The 24,738-nt window shown below is 42.5% G+C and overlaps 1 protein-coding gene across 3 annotated transcripts in view; it reads right to left on the bottom strand.

Annotated features, from left to right (window-relative positions):
* FNDC3B (fibronectin type III domain containing 3B) overlaps nucleotides 1-24,738 on the bottom strand; it is a 149,030-nt gene that overhangs the window by 65,529 nt on the left and 58,763 nt on the right. For all 3 annotated transcript variants that reach the window (XM_048954494.1, XM_048954497.1, XM_048954496.1), the window contains exons 4-6: nucleotides 17,608-17,684; nucleotides 11,416-11,659; nucleotides 9,430-9,717 (exon numbers count right to left, since the gene is read on the bottom strand). In XM_048954494.1, coding sequence (XP_048810451.1) covers nucleotides 9,430-9,717; nucleotides 11,416-11,659; nucleotides 17,608-17,684 — 609 coding nt within the window. The remainder of the gene's footprint in view (nucleotides 1-9,429; nucleotides 9,718-11,415; nucleotides 11,660-17,607; nucleotides 17,685-24,738) is intronic.

Genomic DNA, 24,738 nt, shown 5'->3' with positions numbered 1-24,738 from the left:
TATTACCTCTCTTCTTTCAAGACTTTCTTCCTTTCCTGTATCTTTTCTGATTTGAATGGATTTGTAAGAGCTCCTTTTCTTTGCTACATCTTTGCAAAATGCTCTTCTTCCTGTTCTTTTAGCAGTTTGCAAGCAGCCTGCTTGTAGTTGCCATTAACGCCTTCCACATGAAGCTACAATAAAACTTTCTGATCTGACATAGAGACTGAAAAGCCCTCTTCCCCTTCTCCCGCAGCTCCTGGCTCACAGCTTCTGGGCCAGAATCTGATGCTTCATTTCAGCTGCAAGCTTTGCCAGCAAATGGTAATCTTTTTCTAGACACAATGAAGTTCTTCAAACGTCTCATGATTTTCTATGACAGCTGGAATGCGTGGCATCGCCTTATCCCTAATTCCATTCATTTATTTGCGTACTGTTCCATGCCCTCCCTCTCTCAGCTCTATTTCCTGTCACTTCAGCCCATGACTGCCTGTCTGTCTTTGCCTTCATCGGTATTCAGAGCCACCATGCTCCCTGGCAGGGCAGTCCAGGCAGCCCTCCAAGTCTGAGGAACTGAGCGGTCATTCAAAGGCAGAAGTAACTTCTGCCCAGAGCAACACGTCGCTGCTATTAATACCACAACCACAGTCAAAAAAGCCCTACGTGATCTTCCAAGTTCAGTAGAGGAGGAGGTGAGGGCTGACTGTGCCACCAAGGTACTGATGCTCCTAAACCGTGGCTCTAAAGCAGGCCTCGCTGCTGCCAGCTGTGAAATGACGTTATCTGGAAGTTACAGACCCAAGATTTCCTCTCGGAAATAAAAGGTTCCCTTCAGTCACGGCAACAGACATCTCAGCAGCTGGGCAACGTAAGGTCAGAAAGTCACAGACATGAGCAACAAGAGGCGGTCACATCACTTTTCTCTCCACTGAGTTCTGCATTGATGGAAAGCACAATCTTGACAGCACCAAAAATTGCACTCCTCTCTTCACAGACTGATCACAGCTCCGCTGCAGACAGCTGTCATGTGAATTTGTCTCCATCCCTCTTTCTCTCCATGGATCCAGCTGAGGCAGCCAACAGGTGATCCCCACACCCTCACATGGGAGTGAAAAACCATTCCCATAAAGCACAGCCTCTGACAAGTTTTCAGTGTTACCAAATTGAGGTGAGAGGTTTTCCAGCACTGTGACAGCAGTACCACGCTGATCAGGAAACACTATTCTCTAAAAGACTGTCCACAACGCAAGGACACAATGGTAGCCTCTACTGCACCTAGAATAAAACTTGCTTTTTCTGAATCCTCAAAACTACAACCATACAAAAACCGGCCAACAAACACTTTTGGTAATCTGCCCATTACACACAATAGAAGCATTTTCCTGATCAAACAAAAAAAGTTTGCAAAATAACCTGCAAATATGCATATTTGCGCAGGAAAACAATCAGACAGCACAGCTGGAGCAAACTCCCTAGGAGCTACAGAAGTGGTCTGGATTAAAGGGAGCTCCAAGCCAAAATTAACAATCTCCTTGGCCACCATTGCTACATCAGTGAGAAGGCAGCAGAGCACTTTCCTAACACAAAGGCACACGGGTCCCCGCCAGAGTTGAAGAGACTCTAAGTAAATAAGTGCAAGCCAAATTTTGCCTTCAGTCACAGCTACTCAGCCTCCCTTGAATAAGAGGATAAATGTCTTCTTCAGGTTTTGCTACAGGCAATGGAAAGAGCTTTGAGATGTTAGGCTTTCAGAATGACCCACTTCTTACTCTCAGAATAAGAGAGCTATTTTCCTCTTATGAGCAGGTAAGCAGGAAAAATTTCTCTAGAGAAGGACAAAAGCAGAAAATTGGCATTTTAACTGCACTTGATTTTGTCTTTAATACTTACACCGAAGGAGAAATTCTGTTTCTATGCACTATTTACAGTATCTGCATGTTTTTAAAAGTTAGATTTCACAGAGAAAAAAAGACTTCAAATTTCAAATACAGTGAGTTTCTGTAGGACCTGCACTGGGATTTTTCACCATTAGCTGAGGTGAACAGCCACAGAGTCATCTTGCTTTTTGAAAGAATCCTCTGCTAGCTTTTCTCTTACATTATTGACCTCTCTAGATGAAAGCTATGATGTAGCCAGATTGCAGGAACTTTGGGGGCCATCCATCAGAGCAACCCAAGATGAGAAATTTTATTTATTTAAATAAATTTAGATAACAGCAGGACAAGGGGAAATGACTTTAAGTTGACGGAGAGAAGATTGAGGTTGGATGTCAGGGGGAAGTTCTTTACTATGAGAGTGGTGAGGTGCTGGAACAGCTGCCCAGAGAGGCTGTGGATGCCCCATCCATCCCTGGAGGTGTTCAAGGCCAGGCTGGATGGGGCCCTGGGCAGCCTGGGCTGGTATGAAATGGGGAGGTTGGCAGCCCTGCATGTGGCGGGGGGTTGGAAATTCGTGATCCTTGAGGTCCCTTCCAACCTGGGCGATCCTGTGAGCTGTCTGTGCAATTAACAGTGCTGGGCTGAGGATGTCTTAAATCTCAAATACTTCAATGGCCACTTTCACCCCTGCGAATCTTCCCGAATATTTAAAACATTTCTCAGAAATATCCACCTGATTATGGATCACTGCGAAGGCTTCAGCAAAGCAACAAGGATTTCAGCTTGATCTGGATTTCATTGCTGAGATGAAATTCAGACAGGAGTCACATGGACCACAGTAAATCAAAGCAGCTGCTTCCAAAGCACAGCTCCTTGAAGAAAAAAATAAACAAAAAAAACCCAGAGCCCCAAGGTTCTGGACAAAGCCTTCTATAATAAACCATGGAGAAAATGAATCGACTGCTTCATCCTAAAGGAAAGCTCGCTCACTTTTAAATTGCAATTCTCAAAACTCTGGACGTCAAATTCCATCCGTTCTCAGAAAAGGAAACTCACTGATGGGTAAACAAATCCCATTAACTTCAGCGGGACATGAAATTTCAATTCATTAGCTTTGTAAATCCAGATGAACATACAAACAGACATTGTTCAGAACATCTGGGCAGACAAATAGGGATTGTTCATTAAATTATTAGGTGTTTTTATTTTTTTGTACTCTGGAGGGAGGAAATGTTCTACCTCTTCACTATAAATACCCCCTCCCTCCTGGCTCAATGGCCCAGATATTTCCAAATAAGGGAAATTTGCTGCCCTTCCTTTGTCGGTGGTCCACATTATCTCTCCTACTAACTGGTGAGAATACACTGTTTATCTTGCTCTGAAGCCCTGAGACCTTTGTGTAACTTTTCTCCCCAGCACAGGGATTTAGTTACTGAGCTTTTAAACAGGATGAAAACAGTCTTGATATGTTGTTTTTTTTTTGTTGTTTTTTTTTCCTTGGTTGGATATCTATAAATTACGTAAACTCCTAGGAAAAAAGTCTCAGACTCAGATTTCAGTCTTCTGGATTTGACTGTCGGCAGCAGCAGAAGCTGCAAATTCTTGAGATAATATGAAGATCCTTTGGGGGAAGAGGTGCCTTGCGTCATCCAGCACCAACTTCCTGATAAATCATGGAGCAGATAGCTTATCCAGCTCCCCTCTGCCAGAGACCATGGTGGAAATATGAGACGAGGGAGGGATGAAAGCAGATGGGACAAATAATAGGAGAGGCTAGAGGGGTCAATCAGAATTGTGAAAAACAGCCCTGGGGAAAAACAATAAAAGGTTTAAGTAACCAGTGAGGTGAAATGAGAGCCCTGGATCCAGATTTTCCCCCTTTAGGGTGCTGTGCTACACTTTCCTGGATTTTGAGCTATGTTTCTAACAGGATGGCTTGTTTAAGGTTAGGTTTATTTTGCCTGAGCTTCTTTGATGAGACTGCAAATGTAAGCAGAGGCACAGTGACCCACTTGCCCTGGCTCTGCCTCAGTTGTGGAAGCTCCAGAGACCAAATCACAGCAGCTTACAGCCATGCCAGATCAAGCTGCCCGCAGCTACTAAGTGTTTTGTTTGTATCTTCAGTTACCACAAGCTTGGGTTAAACCATGTTTAAACATATTTATGTTCACCTCAAAGAGCAGTGAGATTCAAGATGGGACATCACTGTGAAGTTATATTAAGCAGCAACACTCCTATTCAGATGATGAAGACAATCTCCTATCAACAACTTCTGGTGCCTAAGTTATGAAGCTGATCCTTTCATCTTCTCAGATAAGTGCATAAAAATAGAGCGTGAATATCTCCTCTTTCCTGCACCCTAATTGCAGGAATCTGTGCTAATGAAGCACAAAACAGCTTTCCTGCCAGAATAAAGTGCGCTCTCTCACTCACAATCCCCTTAAGTTTGGTTTTGTTCCTGCAGCACGGTATGGTATGAAGATACTTTTGTGCTCACAACAGTCCACACACAGACAAGCTTCCACAGGCTTGTAAATTCCTGGAAATTATTTTGCACACAATGGACTTCCAAGAAAAGGTTGGTCAGGGAAAGACACGCTACCTGGAACAACCCATAGGCAGCCCCAAAGCAAGACACTGCTGGTTTTGGAACTGGGCAAAGCAACGGCTACGGGAGGTGGAGTATGTGAGCACAAACTTGACTTCAGTATCACTGCTCTCCTTTGGATGTTTCATTTTATCCTTTCTCCATGAAAACCTTGTGATCCAAGTCAAATCTCATAGCAGCAGAGAAAACTGAGGTTTGTTTTTCCCCTTCAATACGCAGCGTCTTTCTCAGTCAAAGTGGATAAATAGCTCAGCAATTCTCTTCGCTAAAGAAAAGCCATGAACTAAGCCTGGTCTGGATAAATTCTTGCATGCACACAGATTGACATAAACGTGGGAATGTACTTTCCTTGAACTCCGCATAATGTCAACTTCTCCAGTACATTCATCAGTCCATATGAGCTCGCTTAAGAGGACAGTTTACATGATTACTTCTTGAGAAGTATTTTTGGTGTACAGTCTGTGTGGCCCAGCTAATGGGGCTGGCTGGTACACTCAGCCACTAGGAACTCAACTGTTTCACTTTCTGCCTGTAGAAACAACTTCACACCCTATTAATTGGGCAAAAAATATGAAAGATAAAGAATGTTTAAGAGGTACCCATGTATGCAAATAAATCTAAACAAGAACATAATGTGGGAGGTAAGGTAGAGGCACAAGAATATCACACTGGAAATTCCCAGGTGTCACAAATTAACTGGTTCCTCAAGTTCAGACAAGTGCCCTAATTAACGCATGTTTATTTCCTCTCACTAAAAATCAAAAAACCAGAACACACACAACACATGGTATTTTCTAGTTATATAGGAATCTAAGCAATTTGGTCAAGTAATATTATTTGCTGAAACTATAAAAAACAGCAAGAACAGTAATACTACTAAGATCCCATGTGATGCTGATCTGTACTCACAATATTCAGAATGCCTCCACTTCCAGTAAATACTGTGCTTCATACTCCAGTACTCTGTACAATGCTAAAACTCTCATATCATCACAAATGTACTCCAGTCTTTGGGAGAGGTTGTTGGTTTTTTTTCCATGCTACTAATGAAATCATTATGTCTGTTTTTGACAGTTTGTTTTCAGGAGACAATCTCATTAATTCTCCTTCTTTTATACAATCCAGTACATTTAAGGAAGAGGGAAAGCAGCACTTATGTAAGGGTATTTTTTTTAATGTCTGCAGAAGAATCATTTACAACCTTTGTCTGTAGAATATTCCTGTATTGGTTAAATAATAAAGGTCTATGAAGAATCATGGATGAGCTGGAAGGGACCTCAACACCCACCCAGTTCCAACCCCCTGCCATGGGCAGGGACACTCCCCACCACATCAAGTTGCTCAAAGCCCCATCCAACCTGGCCTTGGGAACCTTCACAGATGGAACATCCTCAGCTTCTGAGGGCAACCTGTGCCAGTATCCAGCCACACACACAGTAAAGAATTTCTTCCTTGTATCCAATCTCAATCTACCCTCTTTTCATTTAGAACTGTTACTCCTTGTCCTATCACTACCCTCCCTGCTCCTGGCTACAATAATCAATTCTTGGCTAAGAAAACATAAACATTACATACATTGCCACAGTGTTTCTCAACTTCAATGCTTACAAACCCCAAAGTAAAGAAACTAGGCTTTCAAATCTGCAGAACACACAGGCATAGATACATAGACAGCACAACAGGTTTACAAATCAGATTCAAGATTACAACGGAAAAGAACTGGCACCAAAGTGAGTAAGTAGAGGAATTTTGCCTGGTTCCTGTCTGCACTGAATCACATCTCCATTTCCCTTTAACTCACAGCCTCTGGATTCAAACCTGATGCAGTTGAAGAACAACAAAAATAAAAGAACACCCTTTTTCTAAATATATTACAAATGAGAGGAACAGGATAGGGTTGAACCAAGGAAGCATCAGCCCTGATTCCTGTGTTGTCATTCATTCGCTGAATATTACACACTAGGAGCTTGCTGATATCTGTTGTTGCTAGCACCCACCCAGGTTAATGATACCTGCTAGCTTTACTCACATCAGCAGCCTTGCTGGGGGATCTGCAATGGGAGATTTTCAACATGAAAATGGCAGCCTCACAGCTGGGCTGAAAAAAACTGCAACCAGCAAAGATAAGGAAGCAAGAAAAGAGATCGGTAGCCCAAAAGAGTATTGTAAGACCTTGTTTTGCTGAGTTTAGTACGTTTAAAATACTTTCAGCCAAAGCACCATAGTTAGGAAAGCTCTCCTACTACGATTTTCAAACAAATGAGCAGATGGAAGTAGTCAGATCTCTTGAGAAACGTCCAGCAGCAATGCAGGCAGGAGTACTTCTATTCACAGCAAGTGCTTCTGGCTATCTTAGGTTCTTGAAACTTCAATGAGAGTTAGAAAAGATTTTATCTGATTTGAAGGGAAGAAACCTTTTATTAGCAAATGGGTGACAGCGCTATAAGAACACTTAAAACTGCTTATGTGCCCACAGCGCTTGCACACAGACACACAGATTCTCAAGCGAGTAGATCCTTCCATGACCAAGGATCAAATCACTGAATGCATGAGAAGGAAGTGACTCAGACTGAAATTCATAAAGGACAGATTGAATGGGACAGGATTTCCGCTTACAGCTCTTTTTACATGGCAAGGCTCCTCTATGGAAAAAAAAAACCACACCAAAAACAACCAGCTGACCCGCTCCCATTCAAGCTTTAAATCAGCCCTGTTGCAAAGCTACAGAATGCATTTCAAATCAGGACCCATCCAGCTGATCTCCAAGTCCTCTGCCTGTACAAGACACCGTCCATCCTACCACAACAAACACACAGGTCAGCTGCTTTTTGATTATAAGCCATTGGTTTTCTTTTCTTTTTTAATCTTACGATGGCAGGTTTCCAGTATCCAGCATAAGCCAGAAATCTTTATTTACAACTCTGCCTCCCAAAAGAAACATACAATGCTGTCATTGAAAAAGGCCAGAGGAAGCACACATCATTTACGTACTCCAGCATCATTTACTTACTCAATTTTAGCACTACTGATGATGCTATCACCCCATCGCTTCCAAAAGCGCTGGAAAAAAAAGCATTCTTTTAATATCTACAGGAAGCAAGTTATTGACAGAGGCAAAACGTTCCTTGAGTGTTTACTCATGTGCACAGAATAAGCAATTCACGTGTGTTGTGATAGAAAAATATGCTGTTAACTGAAATATCTCATGCCTTGAAAATCTGGAAAAAGTAGAGCTGTCCTTGCATTATACGATGAACATTTTCTTCAGTATTGTTCTTACAGCACTGTGAAATAGCCTCACTGTAGCTGAGTTCCCTCAAGGCTGCAACCCCTCTGTGGTTCTGCTGCCAATCCACACAAGTTTCCACTGGGACCTGCAAGCTTCTGCTCCAGCAGCACACAGGGATCCTAATGCCCCTCCTGCCAGCAGCTCACTGCCCAAGCACAAGCTGGCACCACAGCGTTCTGACACCCAAGACCCACCACGAGCCTGCCAGCTGCCATTCCACACACACACACCGACCCAATAGCAATCAATAAGCTGTAAAGCACACCCAAATCTCAGTTAAATTTGGTTAAAGGAACCTATCACCTTCAGTTCTCCTTCACCCTACTCCAAATTTTCAACCCTGTGCGTGGCATAGAGGGCTGGAATTGGGTGATCTTCAGGGCTTCTTCCAACCCAGGCCACTCTACAATTCTAAGTTTTAGTCTAAATTCATACATTCCTGTGTGCCTCAAGAGATTTTTGTAAGCTTGGCTTTCCAACTCAAGACTCTTATTCTTTATGTATGATGTACCTTTTATAGTTTTTCCAGGGCACTCTGCAATTTTGGAAGCAACAACACAGTGTCATCAAATTTTTAACTAGTGGGAGACTTGAACCTACACACACAGAGCTAAGCTGAAGCAATTCCATACCTGTTACTTACAGCATTCTTTTTCTCAGTTGCTCTGAACACGCTGCTGTCTCAGCAGTACGAATCAAAATTATCAGCTACTTCTTGGCTGCTTTTAGCTCTCACCTCAATTACATAAGGCCAAAAGTGTTGATAAATCCCCAAATAAATCAAGAAGAAACAGAAGATAAATAAGCAGTCGCAGAGATGATTAGAAGCTTATAAAGACAGTTCTGTTCAGTGGGAGCCATTACAAAGCCTCAGTGATCACCTTCCTTCAGATATTTGTGTATTAGTATGCATGTATGAATACACCAATAGACTGAGGTGGAAAAGCTCACGTCTTGAGTCATTTTTCTTTATGAAAAACTGATTCATATTGAGAACAAAAGGGATGAAAGTCATAATTTATTAAAACAAATTACTGAGCTAAACTAAAGTAGAATTGGTTATGTGCAGAATGGCTTGTGGTAAGCTATAGAATGAATCAGGTGAATGATCTACTGTTTCACTGTAGACCTGCAGTATTTTGATGACAAGGTCTAGCTATGAATTCCAATTGCTAAGATTAAGCAATTACTTGTCAAGTTTGTTCTGTTTCAACTCACTGGTGATGCTTCACATAAACTTGTTTTTTCAGCAATTATCCCAGAACATTCTTGTAAGTTTAATACATTCACCAGAAGAGAGAAGTAGTACTACCTAGCAGCCTGGTCTTGGTTAAAGCTCGGTTGTACCCAAGGTTTTTGTGAAACATCAAGATGCCTGTTTGATAAGAGCAATAAAACCAAGAACTTGCCTGCAAAATGCATTTCTCCTAACAGAAATAATAAGAAAATGACGCTGCAGCTACCAGGGAATAGTCAAGAAAGATAGGAGGCAACGGGTTTGGCTTACAAAATAAATACAGCATAACAAACTCAATGTTTATATTTACCTTCACACTGTATTAACACCATCTTTATGTGTGGGTGGCAGTGTTTTTTGGCATAGTTCCACATATAGGTGGTCGTAAGCTGGAAAGGTGCAATAAAAGGGAACTACAAATAAATAAATCTGCCTTTACCATGTGGCTCTTGTTCGTTAGACTTCGGGCTGCTCCTCGCTCTGCGCTCTGGCTTCTTCACTCCTGGTGCCCCCCCACCACTTCCACTGCTTGCTCCATTGTGGCTCTTTGCATAGCCATTATATACAGTTGTGCAGCTGCCTATATGGCTTTTGTAGATGGATGAAGGAGGACTGTTCAGACGGTTCTGGCGATCAATCTGCCTGTCTTTGAGCTTTTTGTGCTGTGGTTTGCTGTACTGATCTTCCCTGGTAATATAGCTGGACATCCCATATAGTGGTATGATTTCTGAAACGAAAGAATACATTCACATTAACTCAGAACAAGATCACCAATCATCCTGACCATCTCCAAATTAAACCCCAGATCTTCCCTGAGATTGTTGTTAAGAAAGTTTTTCTGCAGGATTGATGGTTTTTTTCAGCATCATATTAAGCGCGCTCACTTGCTGTTTGAGATTTCATAACTCTGGATGTAGGTGCACGTATAAATAAAACACAGTAATGGGATAAATTGCTTTTTCTCCCCTCCTTTTCAGTCTGAGGGCCAAATTTCAAGGAAAAAAGAAATCTAACAAGACGTATTTTGGAAAAAGCCTTCATAAATTCATTAAGCACTCTGATTCTTTGCCATTTTTGTTTCTGGTACAAGCCCTTGGACAAATGGGAAACAGTAGACTAATATTCATGGGTATAATACTCCAATACTCACCACTTCAGTTATTTTAGTGTCACAGATACAGGTCATTTTATTAAAGCAATCAAGGATTTTTTTTTTTTATTTTTATGGCTTAATTTCTGGATTTTTATTGCTTGTTATTAAGTTGAACAAGTCTCTTGCTATCTGCTGGCTAAAGAACTATTCAACATCTACTTAACCACTGGCTGAAAGTCCCTGTGCTTACTTAACACACTCCAGTGCTTGCACACAACATTTTCTTAAGCTATCTGACAAACTGCACTGGTCTCTTTTCAAGAGAAACATTCCTCACCTGTTTATCTGATGAGCTGCAATGGCCTATTGGTGTCCTGTACTTTCCATTTCCTCCCCCCAGGATAAGGAAATTAAATGTCAGCTGTATTGCCCATTCCTCATTAGGAGATGGTCTGTTGGTCAATAGAAACTTCAAAGTGAATCATCACTAGATCCTCTTTCTGTCTCCTCTTTCCCTCTCCAGAGAAGTCTCACTTCTGGTGATATGACTCGAAACTATTCTTTAATGTGTATTAAGTCCAGGTATTTTGGGAGTAAAAACATGAATCTTGACCTGACTTCCATGTATCTTGAGCAACTTTGCTGACTATTAAATTTCGGTTCCACACAGACTTCTCTCCAGGATTGACCAGTGCATATTTCAGACAGAAATATTCTATTTTCACTTCTTTTATGGCAACTATTAATGACCTGATTTGGGTTGCCACCAGGTAGTGCTTTTCAGTGACTCTGCTGACCAGACTCAACCAGAATAATAAACAGAAAATGCCTGTTGTTTCTTGGAAAACTTTGGTGATTCTGAGCTTCTGAGGGACAGAAAGCACACTGCTGCCAACAGGAAGTGGTGTTCAGCTGCTCCCACTGGAAATATCCGTGGCAAGTCTCGCTCAGATCTAACCCTCCTTTTCCATCCTCATTCCCAAGCCTGGATTTTGCCTTTTGCTTTTCTGTACAATGCTGCACCATGACAATGAAGAATGATCAGCAAACTCACGGCCCTGCTTTGAAACAAAGGATGAGAATTTCCCATACTCTGTATTTATGATTTAAGTTAAAATTGGATTTGCTTCTATAACCTAGAGTTGCACCATAGGGCTGTCCTGCGCTGCTGCACTCTGGATAGCGACACATGCTGACAATCTCTTGCTCCAGTAAATAAAGGAGACTCCATCTGTGTTCTCTAATTCATTGGCCACTCTTGGTTTCACTGGCCCTTAACACCTACTAAACACCTGAACAGGTGACAAATGCCAGCAGTTTCTTCCAACTCACCTTGTTCTCCATATAGTGTTGGTGGAAGATGATGCTGCGGGAAAAACTGTGGTGGCATATCCCCAGGCCCAGTGACAGGAGGATAAAAAGCCGTATGGGAGTTGTGAATGAAATGAGGATGGTGTGCCAGGTACGGAGGTAAGTGATGGGTCGGAGAGATGGCAGAAGGGTAACTGGGAGGGTAACACTCTGGAGATTGCGGGGTGACCACCACCCTCCGGACACCGGTGTTGTCTTCTATCACCTGCAAGGGAAGGCAGGGACAGGGGCACGTTATGCAGCATCTGAACTGAACGTGGTTTTAAAACAGCACTGTTTACAGTTTGTTTTCCTATTAAAAAATGGTTGGTCCTTATGTTTATACATAAACACGTTTCTAAAATTAATATCAGCACGGGTAAACACAGTGGTGATGTGGCTTTTCTTGGATATTCAGATAGCCACAGTCATCACTGGGAGACTAACTACTGCCAGCGATAACTGTGTGGGTAAGAGACAAAACAAATACCCTGTATTTATGGAGTAAAGCAATTAAGAAAGGAACACAAAAGCACCAGAATAAGAGTACTCATTAAGACCAATCTTACCTTCTGCATATAAAATTTCTACCACTGATTTTGAAAGTGCTATTTGAGTACAGAGTTAGCAACAGCTGGAGATTAGCTGGCATTGCTGTTGTGCGTGCATAGAGACCTGTCAGCTGCAGGAACCTCCTGTGCAACACCCTTTTTCAGAAGAATTGCTCTGTTCACAGCAGGTATCTCTAACTGTTAAAAGAAACCATAGGGCAGCAGTTTTCTCCTGCTACAGAGCTGATCTGTATGTCCATGCAAATCAACTCTCAAATATGCATACCTTGGCCCCAAAGATCAGAGTCAAAGCATGTAAAAACAGATGTAGAAAGGTGGAAATGTGCTTAGGCTGAAAATAAAAAAAAAATGGTTTTCAGCTTGCAGCTCTGGAAAAAGTATATTTCTGGAGAAAAGTCAGCCAGCCCAATTTCAGTCCAGATTTAGGAGCCAAGCTATTCTTGAAGCACATTCAAAAAAAAAAAATTCTGCCTTTCCTGGAACTTAAAAATACAACTGAACAATTAATACTCCTTTAATTCTAAAAGTAAAAATATGGTAGAAAGGTGTGCAAGAATTTAGACAACCAGTTTGGCTGTCAGAAATGGGTTTTTCTTAACTTACTGACACAGGGAAGAAATAATGTTTGTGATGAATGTATTGTACGAGAAAGGTGAATGCAGAAAGGCACAGCTTAGAGTCCCACCATTTGCAGCACAAACAGAAGGACGGAGAAGAAAGCTTCCTGACGCACTGATGAAGATGTGGCACGCTAAGGCAGATAAGGTCTGGAGAATTTTAGATGCCTGCCACAAGATACGACCATTCTCAGGCATTTGTCACTACTTGGAGATATTTATGCCCCATCAGCGTAAGAAACCTTAAGAAGATTCCCACGCTCGTGTGTCTCTAGTAACATCATGGGGTCCTAGCCCAAACCACACCAAAAATTGTCTAAGCTGACCTATGCTGAGCAGAAGCAATCATGACATGAGCACACCACTGCTCCTGCTGCAGGGTGACAAGCCTTGTCTCACACAGTGCTGGAGCCACGAGCAGCAATGCTCTAGCAAGCACAAGCCCACATCTCAGGCATCATCTGAGCAACTTACACAGGGTGTAATTCAACCAGCATTAGCTGACCCAATTCTTAACTCACACCACTTGTGCCCTAAGGTTATGTGAATTACGCCTGTAAGCTATGGGCTGACACCACAGACAAGGACATGGATGAGCTGGCTTCCTTACAGAAGAAAATTTTCTACAGAAAGTAATTTAGTCACTTGTAACTGATTTTTTTTTACATTAAGAGATGCGTTGCTTGCAATGCTGAATAACCACAATAGGAGTTGTTTAGCTTACTTTTCCTAAACTCTAATTTTACAACCTAAGCTAGCAATTTGTCACCTGCTAGCTTTCAATTTCAAAGTCTCTACAGTCCTCAGAAGACAGCTGAGCCTGGGAGACAGAGCAGCACTTCAGCCTGCTGCATTCTCAGGCCTCCAATCTCTGCTATCAGGCTCTACTCAATCCCCACATCTCTCATCCACGTATCAAGTCTGAGACTCGCTCTAAAATTTGGAGGAAAGTCTTTTTACAGTTAGCGTACATGAAAGCCAAAATGACTTATTTAAGGCTGTACATGAAAATGCCGAGGTTTAACTCTCTTAGATTTCCATTACTACTTAATTGAGGCACAGCAAGCTCCTACATTTTGACATGAAAAGCTTTCATCCTGGCTTTCACCAGGCTAAGCTTCAGAGCCCTGATGGGTCCAAGCCCTTATCCATGTACTACATCAGATGACACCTGGATCCTGTGCACTAGATGAAAGAGGGATACGTTAAAAAACACATTTAGACAGAAACCTGTGCTCTGTAGCAGCACCTCATGTAAACCACCACTAAAATTATTATGATTTCTCTTCCTAAACTCTCTTCTAGAGAGCAGGGAGAAAACCTCCAAGTCCTTCCGACGGTCTTTTTGAAATTCTATTGCTGCTGAAACTGCAGAGCATCAGCACTGTAAGAAAACCCAGAGATCAGGGGATGAGCAAGCCTTCCAAACGACTTTCATCAAGAAGTTAGGAAACTAATATCTTCTGTTTCTCTAGGCCACAAATGCTTACAGCATTCCTGGTACTTCATGTGCATGTGTTCCAAATGAAGGCAGAAACACAAGGGATTTTGCAAAAAGTCACTTCCTTTCCTTGCCCTACAGAACATTTCCTCCTTAAACTAGGATTTACAGACAGACCTGTAAATTTTAGAAGCAGAAGACAATGCTTAAATACAATATTCTGTCCTTAACAGATCAGGATGTTGGCATTGTATGAGGTTTTACAGCCATCAGGTGACTAAAAAAAACCACAAGGATTGGTTGAGACTGCAGACACCTCCAGACTTACAAAACCTGCAGTTTTATAACCTGTAGCATCATTCTGGGAGATGACACTTTTTCAATCTAAGACAGAATAAATTAGTTTTGATAAATAAATGATAAAGTAAATAGCATAACTTAGTAGAGAGGTTAAGCTTTGCTAATTTAAGAAGAAATCTGCAGCTCTTCACATCTCCTTGAAACTGTGTGTCGTGAAGACTAGAAATTTGTCAAGAATGCACTGTCTACTAAACAGCCTCCAATTCAATTCTGGAACTTTCACCTCTGTCACTAGATAAAACAGCAATATTAAAAGTAATTATTATTAATTCAGCGGATTAAATTTACAGAAAACAAACAGTTCTGGTTGTTCAGCACCTAGAGCTAAGTTTTCATTAGCTTGTGTTTCTCAAGCAGTTATTAGTTAAGTGGTCTTTTGCTATTACTTTTTGTGCTTGCTGGTGTAATTGGCAAGCCGCTTCACTATGTTGTTATTGCATAGTTCTACCTGGTTATCTTCAGAAATTAATTAGTAAGAGAGGTGCATGAGCTTTCAGGAGAGTTTGGATAAACATTACACATACACAATAAAATTGCCTTCTTTGTTGGTTGCCATGTTTGGAGAATAGCATTTTTTTAAATGTTGTTTGTTTTGCATTAAATATAGTACTGTAGCAATGAAAACTCAATCTAAGACAATTCATATATTTGTATATCACTACTGTGTGTTCTCTATTACTCTCCATTGAAATTTAATACTTCACCTGCAGGAAAAAAAGACAGACGTTCTTTCTGTACAGGTAAGCTGTACCTGGATTTTTCTTTTAAATTTTTTTTTATTTTTAAGTTTTAGCTGAAATAATGCAATCATTGTTATATTCTGCAACACACATCTACTGAATAGACACGGTAGCATGGAATATACTTAAATTCCATTTCAAAATGCTACTCCTATTCCACTTAAACCTAACGTGCAAGATCCAGCAAGGATAGCTGGAGCACGGCCACTGGGTGGACCATGACCAGTACTTGTGGAATTTCATAAACTAATTTGAAACTTCATTCATAAATCAATCTGTACCAGAAAACAGTACAGAATGAGCTCATCTTCAAGGCACTTGGATGTTAACATTTTATTTATTCACTTCATTTTTTAAGGATGCCAATCCAAGCTCACGCCAGTCCTGACAAGTTTAGCATTGCTATCTTTGTCATCCACTGCATACAAACACCAGTATTACACTCACGCCTTAGAAAACAGTCAGAAGAACATCCCTAATGCTGGCAGAAATATTAGGATATCTGAAGCCTTGCACAAGACAGATCCTCAGGGCCAGTGCTCATGGAGTGCAAAGGCTCAGAGCGTGAGGGCTTGCTCTGTGTGTAAGACCTGCAGAGCCTTCCAGGCGTTCAGTGTTCGGAAGGATCATCCTGCTAAGGGATGACTCTATTGGTTGCAGCTCACAAAATACAAAGAAAAGCTCTGTGAGCAGTGAGCCACACAGAAACAGTGTGTGGCTAAAAACTTGTGCTAGACAAATTGAATTTGGAAGAGAACACCTCCCAGCATACAGAATTCACCCAGACACAAAACCCCGAGGATGTGTTGGATTTTCCACCACTTTAAATGTTATTTAAAGATCTCCCTCTTTCTAGAGGCTACAATTTCTTTCCATCAAAGTCTGAGCACATTCAATGCATAGCAAACCACAGGGCTGAGCACACAGCTTGCACAGCCTGCTGCCCAGAGGCAGCTGAGCAGCACCGCGTGCCTCGTGCTCCATTCAACTTATCTGATTACCACACACTTTCAACTACTGTGCACTATGAAGCTATCTGAAAGGAAGAACGGTGGCTCTTCACAGAGTAGAACACATACTGTGCTGCTGAAAAGCACTGCATACAGTTCTTCCCCTAAAACTTATTTCCAGTTGCTGGAAGATTTTCTTCAGAAGAGGTTTTTGGGTTTTTTTTTTTAATTGGTTAAGAAATCAAGAACTTCTTTAGCGGGATTATTAGACTGATCCACAAAAAGCAGAGAAGGGGAATCAGGTTCAAACAAAGTTACAACTCTAAGACTTTGATCACGTGGTTTGACAAAGCATTTCAGCTACAGCCAGCCCATGCTTTAGCCCAGGAAATGAAATGTATAAGCAGTTTAGTAACAAAATGGCACTAAAGTTATGTCACAGGAAGAGCAAACGCATCCCAGAGCCTGCCCTGTCCCTCCTGTCTGCTCCTACTTCTTCAGGCAGGGCTTGTTAAGAGGCAGAGGCCTAACAACAGCCTCTGCACTAGGGGGATATTTCCATTCTGCTGAGAAGTTAAAATACCGCAGAGTGATTGCAGTATTTTGTGGGATTTAAGCATGACGCCATCCACAATTTTTCAGAATTAGACAAGCTCACATTTCCTGGGGAGGGAGGAGGGATTCCAGGACATCAGATGTTTTCTACTTAACAACAAGTCCAAAAGCACACATCCAAAGCTCTTATTTGATCCATCGGTGAGATCCGAATTGCTTTGTACACTTCTAGTAAAACTTCTGGTCTAGCACACATCTCAGTGAAATTAATACAATAAATGTGAAGATTCTATCATTTGCTGTTACTCTGCCTTAATTTTTATTTATTTATTTTAACTATAGAAAGCCTCTAATCTTTGCAGATGAATGAAAATTAAACAATCAGGTGATCCAAATTTCCTATTTACATAAAGAACCAGCAGCTGCTCAAGAATTTCAAAAACCTAAGAGCTTTGTGAAAAACCTTTTTTCCCTTTTTTTTCCTGTAAATACAGAATAGATAACTATCACAGCCATCTTAAAAACAAAACAGCTCTTGACAAGTCATGGTTATTGCAGGGCTAACACTGAGGACCCAAAGAGAATATTTTATAGCTTCTTCCACCAGTCTCCTACCACATACAACTGTCACATTAGAGCTTAACACATTGCCCACCAACATGGACAGGCAAAGAAGCTGCATATACTGGCTCAACCTATATGTACAGCTTTTGCTAGCATTAAAAAAAAATGGGTATACAGTGCATACAGTGAGCAAAGGTGCACATGTGTGCTCATACGCACAAACGCATGTATGTGTTGCCAATGAAGATGAATACAAAAAGACACATTACAACTTTCATTTTCACACATTTCTAAACCACACTTCAGCCAAGACGACTTCTGTATGTGATCAATGCCATTGCTTCTACATAGACATTAACTCTTCCAGAAGCGTACCTGCGAGATATAACCGGGAGGCACATGAATAGGGGGGATGGATCCATTGGGTGACATCATGGGAACCTCTGCTGGTCCTAAAAGAAAGGGAAAGAGAGATTTACTTCAGTTGAAAGAAATTGCACAATTGCTCAGAAAAGGTTAAAAATAGCTTTATTTTAGAAGCCTACAATAACAAAATGAAGAAATCCAGTAATTTCTGGTGTGTGGAAAATGCCTCATGCCATCATCCTGAAAATAAAATCATTGTTCGATGACTTTAACATATATTCTGCTGAAATAATATTTTCATCATAAAACAGCTAAAACACAGGCTTTATATTACCCACCGATCAACTTATACAGCATTAAGCAGTAACACAATCTGTCCTTTAGCAGCCCACAATTCCTGTACTGAAATCTGGTTAAGTTATTCTTGTCAAAGACATGGAGGTGCAGAACAAAGCAGAAACTGTGCAGCCTGGAACTAGGCAACTCCTAAGGAAAGTGTCCAATTGTACCAAAAATCACATATGCGAAAAGCTATCTATTTAAGAATGCACAAAGACCAAACTCATTATCTCAGCTATTCAGACTAACCTTGGAATGCAGTTGTACAAGCAAGAAGCTTACGGTTTCCACTCTGAAATCCAGCCCTGAGCATGCCAGTTCCATTTTGAGGCACTGAGTACAAGCACAACAAAGCAAGTGCCATAACCACTTGACTTTTGCAAACACAGCCTCACAGCTACAAGAAAGCACCCAGATAAAATGGGAATAGTTGACTCTACTGCTCACTGATTTAGCTGTTAAAACCAGACACATCACACATAGCAGTCAATAAAATGAACTCCTCAAACAGACAGATGTTTGCAATGAGAATTTACTGCTTTGAAAAGAATAACGTAATGATTCCCCTAGTACATATGCTAATCTTCATTCTAATCTGTTCCTCTAGCATTTACCATGGGCTGAGAATTCATGGCCAAACTCTGGAGAAGAGCTCAGAGAGCTCTGCACTTTGCTGCTGCCAAATGAATTTTAGCTTAGGCAATTACTACAGAAGATCACTTCAATCTCCTCTAACAGAGCAGGCACCCAGCATCTCCACACCACGTCCCATTCCAGGAAAGGAAGCCAAACGTCAGAACACATGGAGAACTTCAGGCATCAAGGGGTGGAATGGCAGCTCATCAGCTCAACACCGTCTGCCTCAAACAGTTGGACAAATCTGGTGAAACCTCCAGCAATGGAAGGAGCTGCAGCCTGTCATCCAACAGCAGCAAGGAAACAGGGACACTAGTCCACACTGACCCATAAAGAAGCCATTCTCTACCTGCGTATGGTTTTTACTGGTCACATCTACATTTGAAATATGATAATTTATTAAGCGCATTAAATACGTGAAAACTCCTGAAGTTCCAGTGTTTATTGTTTCAGAAGTTAAGAGTGGGGCTCTGCTGCTCCTCACACTGCTCAATACCCAACTACGCAGGGAACCTCACCTACACTACAGCCTCACCAGGAAAAATGGCTTTATCACTCATCTAGCACAGATGTTTTTCCCCACCTCACTTTATAGCTCTATTAATGTCCTTTGTCTTCCTTAATAAAGCTCCCTCAGTCAACAGTTTCAGCATGAATGGAAAAATGTAACAGCATGAGTAGTAAGCAATTGCTGGGTGGATTAAGCTGTGGGTCTGTTCTGTTTAAACCCATCACAAAATATGAAGTGACAATTGGTTCACAGGGAGCTTTTCAGAAACATTATTTGAGTAAATGCATTTTTCCTATTAAAAAAATAAACCTTTGCATATGTCTTCCGAGGAATACGGTTTCATGCTTTTCTCTGAACTTCCTCTGAGATCAGCAGGGCACAGCACACACAACAGGGGTGTGCACAGCAGCACTGGGCTGGGGGAGAAGAAGCCACATGGGATTAACAAGTGCTGTTGGGTTCTTCAGGGTGCAACGTGCCCAAGAATAGGTGGAAGGAATAATTAGCACTTTAAACGTTACAGCAAGTGAACGATGCTAAAGAGAAAAAAGCCTCGATTTTTAATGTGTTTCAAGCCCTCAACCAAAATCCTCTCTATTTGCGGTCACCATGGCCCTAGCCAGTCTCTCAGAAACATACACTCTGCCTGGAAATACATTTGAAAATGGAGCAGCTCTGCAGTTTCTACACACAGATCAGCTAAGTGCTATATGACAGCAGAGAATCGCTCAACTCGGCACGGCCATCATCTGTCCCGCAAAGCCCTTGCCAATTGCTCATATGGAGCAGCAATCGACTGGCAGGAAGAAATCAAACTCCCACACCGAGACTGTTGACTGCAACACTTCCATTCCAATAAAAAAAAAAGAAGATTGGGTTTTATCATCAAAACGTGCACTGTGCAAGATGATTCCTAACCTTGCGCACAACCCACAAACTGTTAAAGCCATTTGGGTAACAGGTTTTAAAAGAATGACAGCCCCGTGATTTGCAGCAAGGTTTTGTTTCCAGTGCTTTGATTTCCAGGCGAGCCAAATGACTTTAGCATACATTATTTCATCTCTCTCGTCAACGGTATCAAAACAACTTCAAGTGGCAGTGAGTAACACAGAGCCCCAGTTACTAAAGTCCTTGCCTGCAGAGAAACCACTCCCAATTTAGCTCTAAAACAAAATCAAATCTTTTTTTTTGTTGTTGTTTTGTTTATTTATCTTTTTCTTACATCTAATATTTTAACTCTTAAAAAAAACTACTTAGAAATGGATGTTCCTCAATTACTTATATTCATAGGAAGGATGTAAGGAGTTTCCCCCAGGGTATTTTAAACCTTTGCAAGTCTTAATTGAAGCTCACAGTTCAACACACGATTTAACGTACACAAGGAGTCATCCTGCTCTGCCCTGGATGCTGCCCGCTGCAACAAGCTCGCCTTAATACATTTTGAACCTGTTAACAAATAAAGGCCATCCCCTGGGTGCATCACAAAACTGAGCCAGAAGAGATTTGGCTACTGCTGCTCGCAAAGCCAGAGGCCAAATTCCCAAATTCCACCCTGAGCTCCAGCACCATAAATACTGAGTGCCTCCAGCAGCTTCTGGAGAGCTTCCCCAAAGCTGCCCCGAAACGCAGGTGTGAGGAACCCACTGCCCTGACAGCACCAAGTTTGTGCTTCCAACACTTGTGTAGGCAAGGAAGCAGGAGAAGCAGAGCGGCTCAGTTCCCAGGGGCACAGCCGGTGACCGGCCCAAAGCCCTGGTGAACCCCATGCTGCCTCCCTTTCATTGTAATTATTGTAACCATTTCGAGAAGAGAAAAATGTTTCCCAGATCTGCTGCCTTTAAAAGAATAGAAATCAAAACCAAGAAAGCGCCTGCACCAACAGAACCACAACTACTCTACTTGCACTGCAGCGCATTACGTGAAGCTGCAGATGAAACCAAGTCTTCCTCCCCTTCCCCTCCTGCACCTCCCCAGCCGAGGAGGCTGCTCTGTCCTGGGGACTGTCAGCTCTTGGTCCATTCTTAGTCCTTCTGCAATCACAGCACAACCCACTGCAGGAATTTCTGCCCCAAGGTTTTCGAGGCAGACTAGAGCCTTGGTTTCAGATCGCAGCACTCGCAACATTCTTGTATAAAAGCAATTTTGAAATCAGTATGCTTTTATTATGATCCTTAGTGATGTCTCATGCATGAATTAATTAGTTTTCTTCTGTTAAATACAGAAGCCCAAGTCTAGCACACTGGTTCCTCTGGCTGGAGCAAAGCATCTTGCCTGTTTCTTTGCGTGTAGCACCATGAAGCAGCAAGGTCACTGCACTGTGCTGTTTTCCCATCCCAGCTGCTCCACAAACACAGTGTTTTTCTCTCCCTATTGCTAAATCTCCACTGCAGAATATTGTCCAAATCCAGTCCCAAACCTATGCTCACATGCTTTGCTACATATTTGCACTGCCCACATTGCAGAGCTTGCTCCTACAACTCAAGCCCCTCCTGGCTTCAAGGTGAAATTCCCCAGTGCACACTAACTCTGAGGTCCATGAACTGCTCAGTGGGATCTCAGCCCTGCGTCCAGCGAGCACACGGTGACTTGGGATTGCACCCTGTAATACCTGCAGGAGAAGAGACGTGGTGATTCTGGCAGGATCTTACTTTGAAATTGAAGAATCCTCTGTTCTAATGCTATCAGAAGAGGAATGCCACCCAAGCACACGCCCTGTGCTTTACACAGCATAGAGCTAGAACTAATTCATGGAAACCTCACTGCTCCCTCAGCTCGTCGCAGTGGCTCTCAGCGCTGTGACTCGGCACACAAGGCTGTCTCAGGAAGTAAATCTATTGAGCAAGAGCTGTGACCGAATGAAACGGGAAGATCGTTTAAGGGCAAATTGGCCTGCTCTGCTAAAACAAGTGACCCAGGACTCACTGCCCTTGGCGGGGACCCAGGGATTTGCATTTTCACATGGACGAGCAGCTGTTCCGGAACAATTTCCTCAATGAAACAAGCACAAACAGGCTGCCTTTCACTGCTGGCTGCACACAGCTTCTCTTCCCACTCCAGCAGCTTATGTGCCACGTCGGGCGATGGCACACAGCATCCACACCCCAAGGTCTGCCTGTTTGCCCCATGCCGCACAGCCACACCTCCTGAAGTCACCATGGCCCAGGACCCAGATCTGCTGCTGATCCAGACTGGAGTACTTTGTATCTACATGACTACAAACTCGTAGATGGAGGCAGCTCTGCATGAAAAAGGAGCAGCTTTTACAAAACTAAGTGCCCGAGGGGACAACGCGACAGCTGTTTAGAAACCTTCAGAGAGGTCTGGTATGTCAGAAGAATCCCAGCTATGCTGCATTCACCCTGCAGAAGCGGGGCAGTGGAAGGCACAGGAATAAGGCCATTAATACCGCCCAGGGTCAGCAAAAGCACCCAGCACTCAGCCATCCCCATGGGGCAGCACGTTCGTGAAGGCGGCTGCAGAGAGTTTTGCACTACTTGAGGGTCTCCTTCCTTAGGGCAACCTCACCTACACTTAAGATGTGAATAAAAGGACGCCTAGTACACACTTGTGAAACTCCTCAGCAGGCTGCCTCAGCTGCCAGACAATGTCCCCTGATTAGCAGGAGGAAAAGGGGACATCAGCAGGCATGGAGCCTGAGGACACAGAGAGCCCATGCTCCAACAGAGACATTTCTGCAAATGCACAGCATCGAGTGGGACAACTACAGGCACATTCACTTCGATTTGCACAACTACAGGCACATTCACTTCGATTTGCACCTCCACTATTCACTTTCTGTTCAGATTACAGTCCAAAAGAAACCATTCCTTTTTGCCTTGCCATTATAGTATGATAGCATTACCAAGTTTCCAACGGGTTTCAAATGATCTTGGTGGTCCAGCACCAAATGACTATTTAAACGTGCATGGAGCATCCAAAAAAAGCCTCAGCCTGAAGCCACTGCACCTGCATGGCTTAACCACTGACTGCAGTTACCTCAATAAATACATGTAGATACAGGGCCTGCCAGGGAAGGCTGACGGATCTTCTGTAAGTGAAAGATGTTTCTTAAATACCTTTGCAACTTCTATCACCCTTTATTTTTTTCCAATACGCTTTTAAAATCCTGTGAACACAGCGGATATGGTTACAAATTATAAGCCCTTCTACCTCACCCCTGTCCAAATTAATTGGCCAAAATCATTCTAAAAATGAAAAAAAAAAGTTTAAAAATACATCAGTCACTCAGAGTTTCAGTGCATCGTTGTTGTTACTGTTAAAAGGCAAATCCCACAGCTATGAATTATGTGCGCAATGCTTGGATCTCACAGCAGGAGGCCCTGCATCCAGCCCTGGGTTTGTGCTGTCTCCAACATGTGTGGACAAACTCATCCAAATACCAGATGAAAACACTCAGAAACACGTGCCAAAGGCTCAGAGCAGTCAGTCCACGGAGCATTTCTGGGCGTCTCACAGGACAGCATCTCCGCTGTTTGCACCAGAGCCTTCTGTGGGCTGCTTTTCTCACCTGCCCTTGCCAATTGCCCTGCTGCACACTGCCTCCAGTTCATAGGAAAACAAGAGCACTGACGTTTGAAGTGTACACCCTCTGTCTCCCAGATGTTGGTATTCTTGTGGAGTGTTTTTAAGGGCAAATAAATATTTTGGAGTTGATTTTTTTTTTTTTTTTTTAAATAGAAGTGGAATATTTTGCTGCCCTAATCTGAATAAACAATTTTGATTCTTTTGCTCAAATAAACCTTTTCTGCTGGTTGGCTCAACAGTCGCTACTGCAAAAACACTTGCAAAGAGTATTTTGCAATACTTCAAGCACTGAAAATAAGCATACTCCCATGGCAATTCACCAGATGGGTTACAGATTGTAAATCAGAGATGTCTAGACTAAAACACAAGAGACAAACATCTGTCTAAAATCAGAATGCTTGAATGGCAAATACTGTTAAATAAATTAGGGCTACTCTGGAAACAAAGAAGAAACAACGACATTGAAAACATCTGAAATTAATCCATTAGCATACAAGCCACAAAACAAGAACCTGGAGCTGGAGAGACATTCATTACGTGGTGAGCACAACCTGATGCGAAGAATGGGGATGGCAGAGCTGCCCCACATCCCCCACATGATCCCCACACGGAGCAGTTGCAGGAACAGGGTTGGTGGTCCAAACCACACAGCCAACCTGAGGTCACACGGGGACCAGTGGGAGGCCACAAACCCCCATGGGTCAAACTCATACAGCAGTGCTCTGGACTACTAAAGTAGGCAGAACGTGGGAATCCTCAGTCAGCAATAGGCTTCCCTTTGGAACCACACACCTCACACACTGAGCTGAGGTGCTCCAGTGGAGGCCCAGCAGTCCCCTGAAACCTATGCAGCACCACCAGCCCCTACCCAGCCTCAGCTACAGGGAAGTGTCCATTGCTGGATGAGGGCAGTGAGACTCCTACAGCAACACTGATGAACAGCATTTCCATTTACATGCTGCATAGCACCACTAGCCTGATATTGACAGGAATTACTTATGTCTAGAAAGATGAACATCAAGCCACAAGAACACTATAAAGGACGGATGTTGAACTATGGACATTATTTTCCTCTTGCAAACAGCTTTCCAGCACATTCTAATGATGTA

The sequence above is a fragment of the Lagopus muta genome, chromosome 9 (genome assembly GCF_023343835.1).
Source record: "Lagopus muta isolate bLagMut1 chromosome 9, bLagMut1 primary, whole genome shotgun sequence".
Lineage (NCBI taxonomy): Eukaryota > Metazoa > Chordata > Aves > Galliformes > Phasianidae > Lagopus > Lagopus muta.
This window is presented reverse-complemented; position numbering and strand designations above follow the sequence as displayed.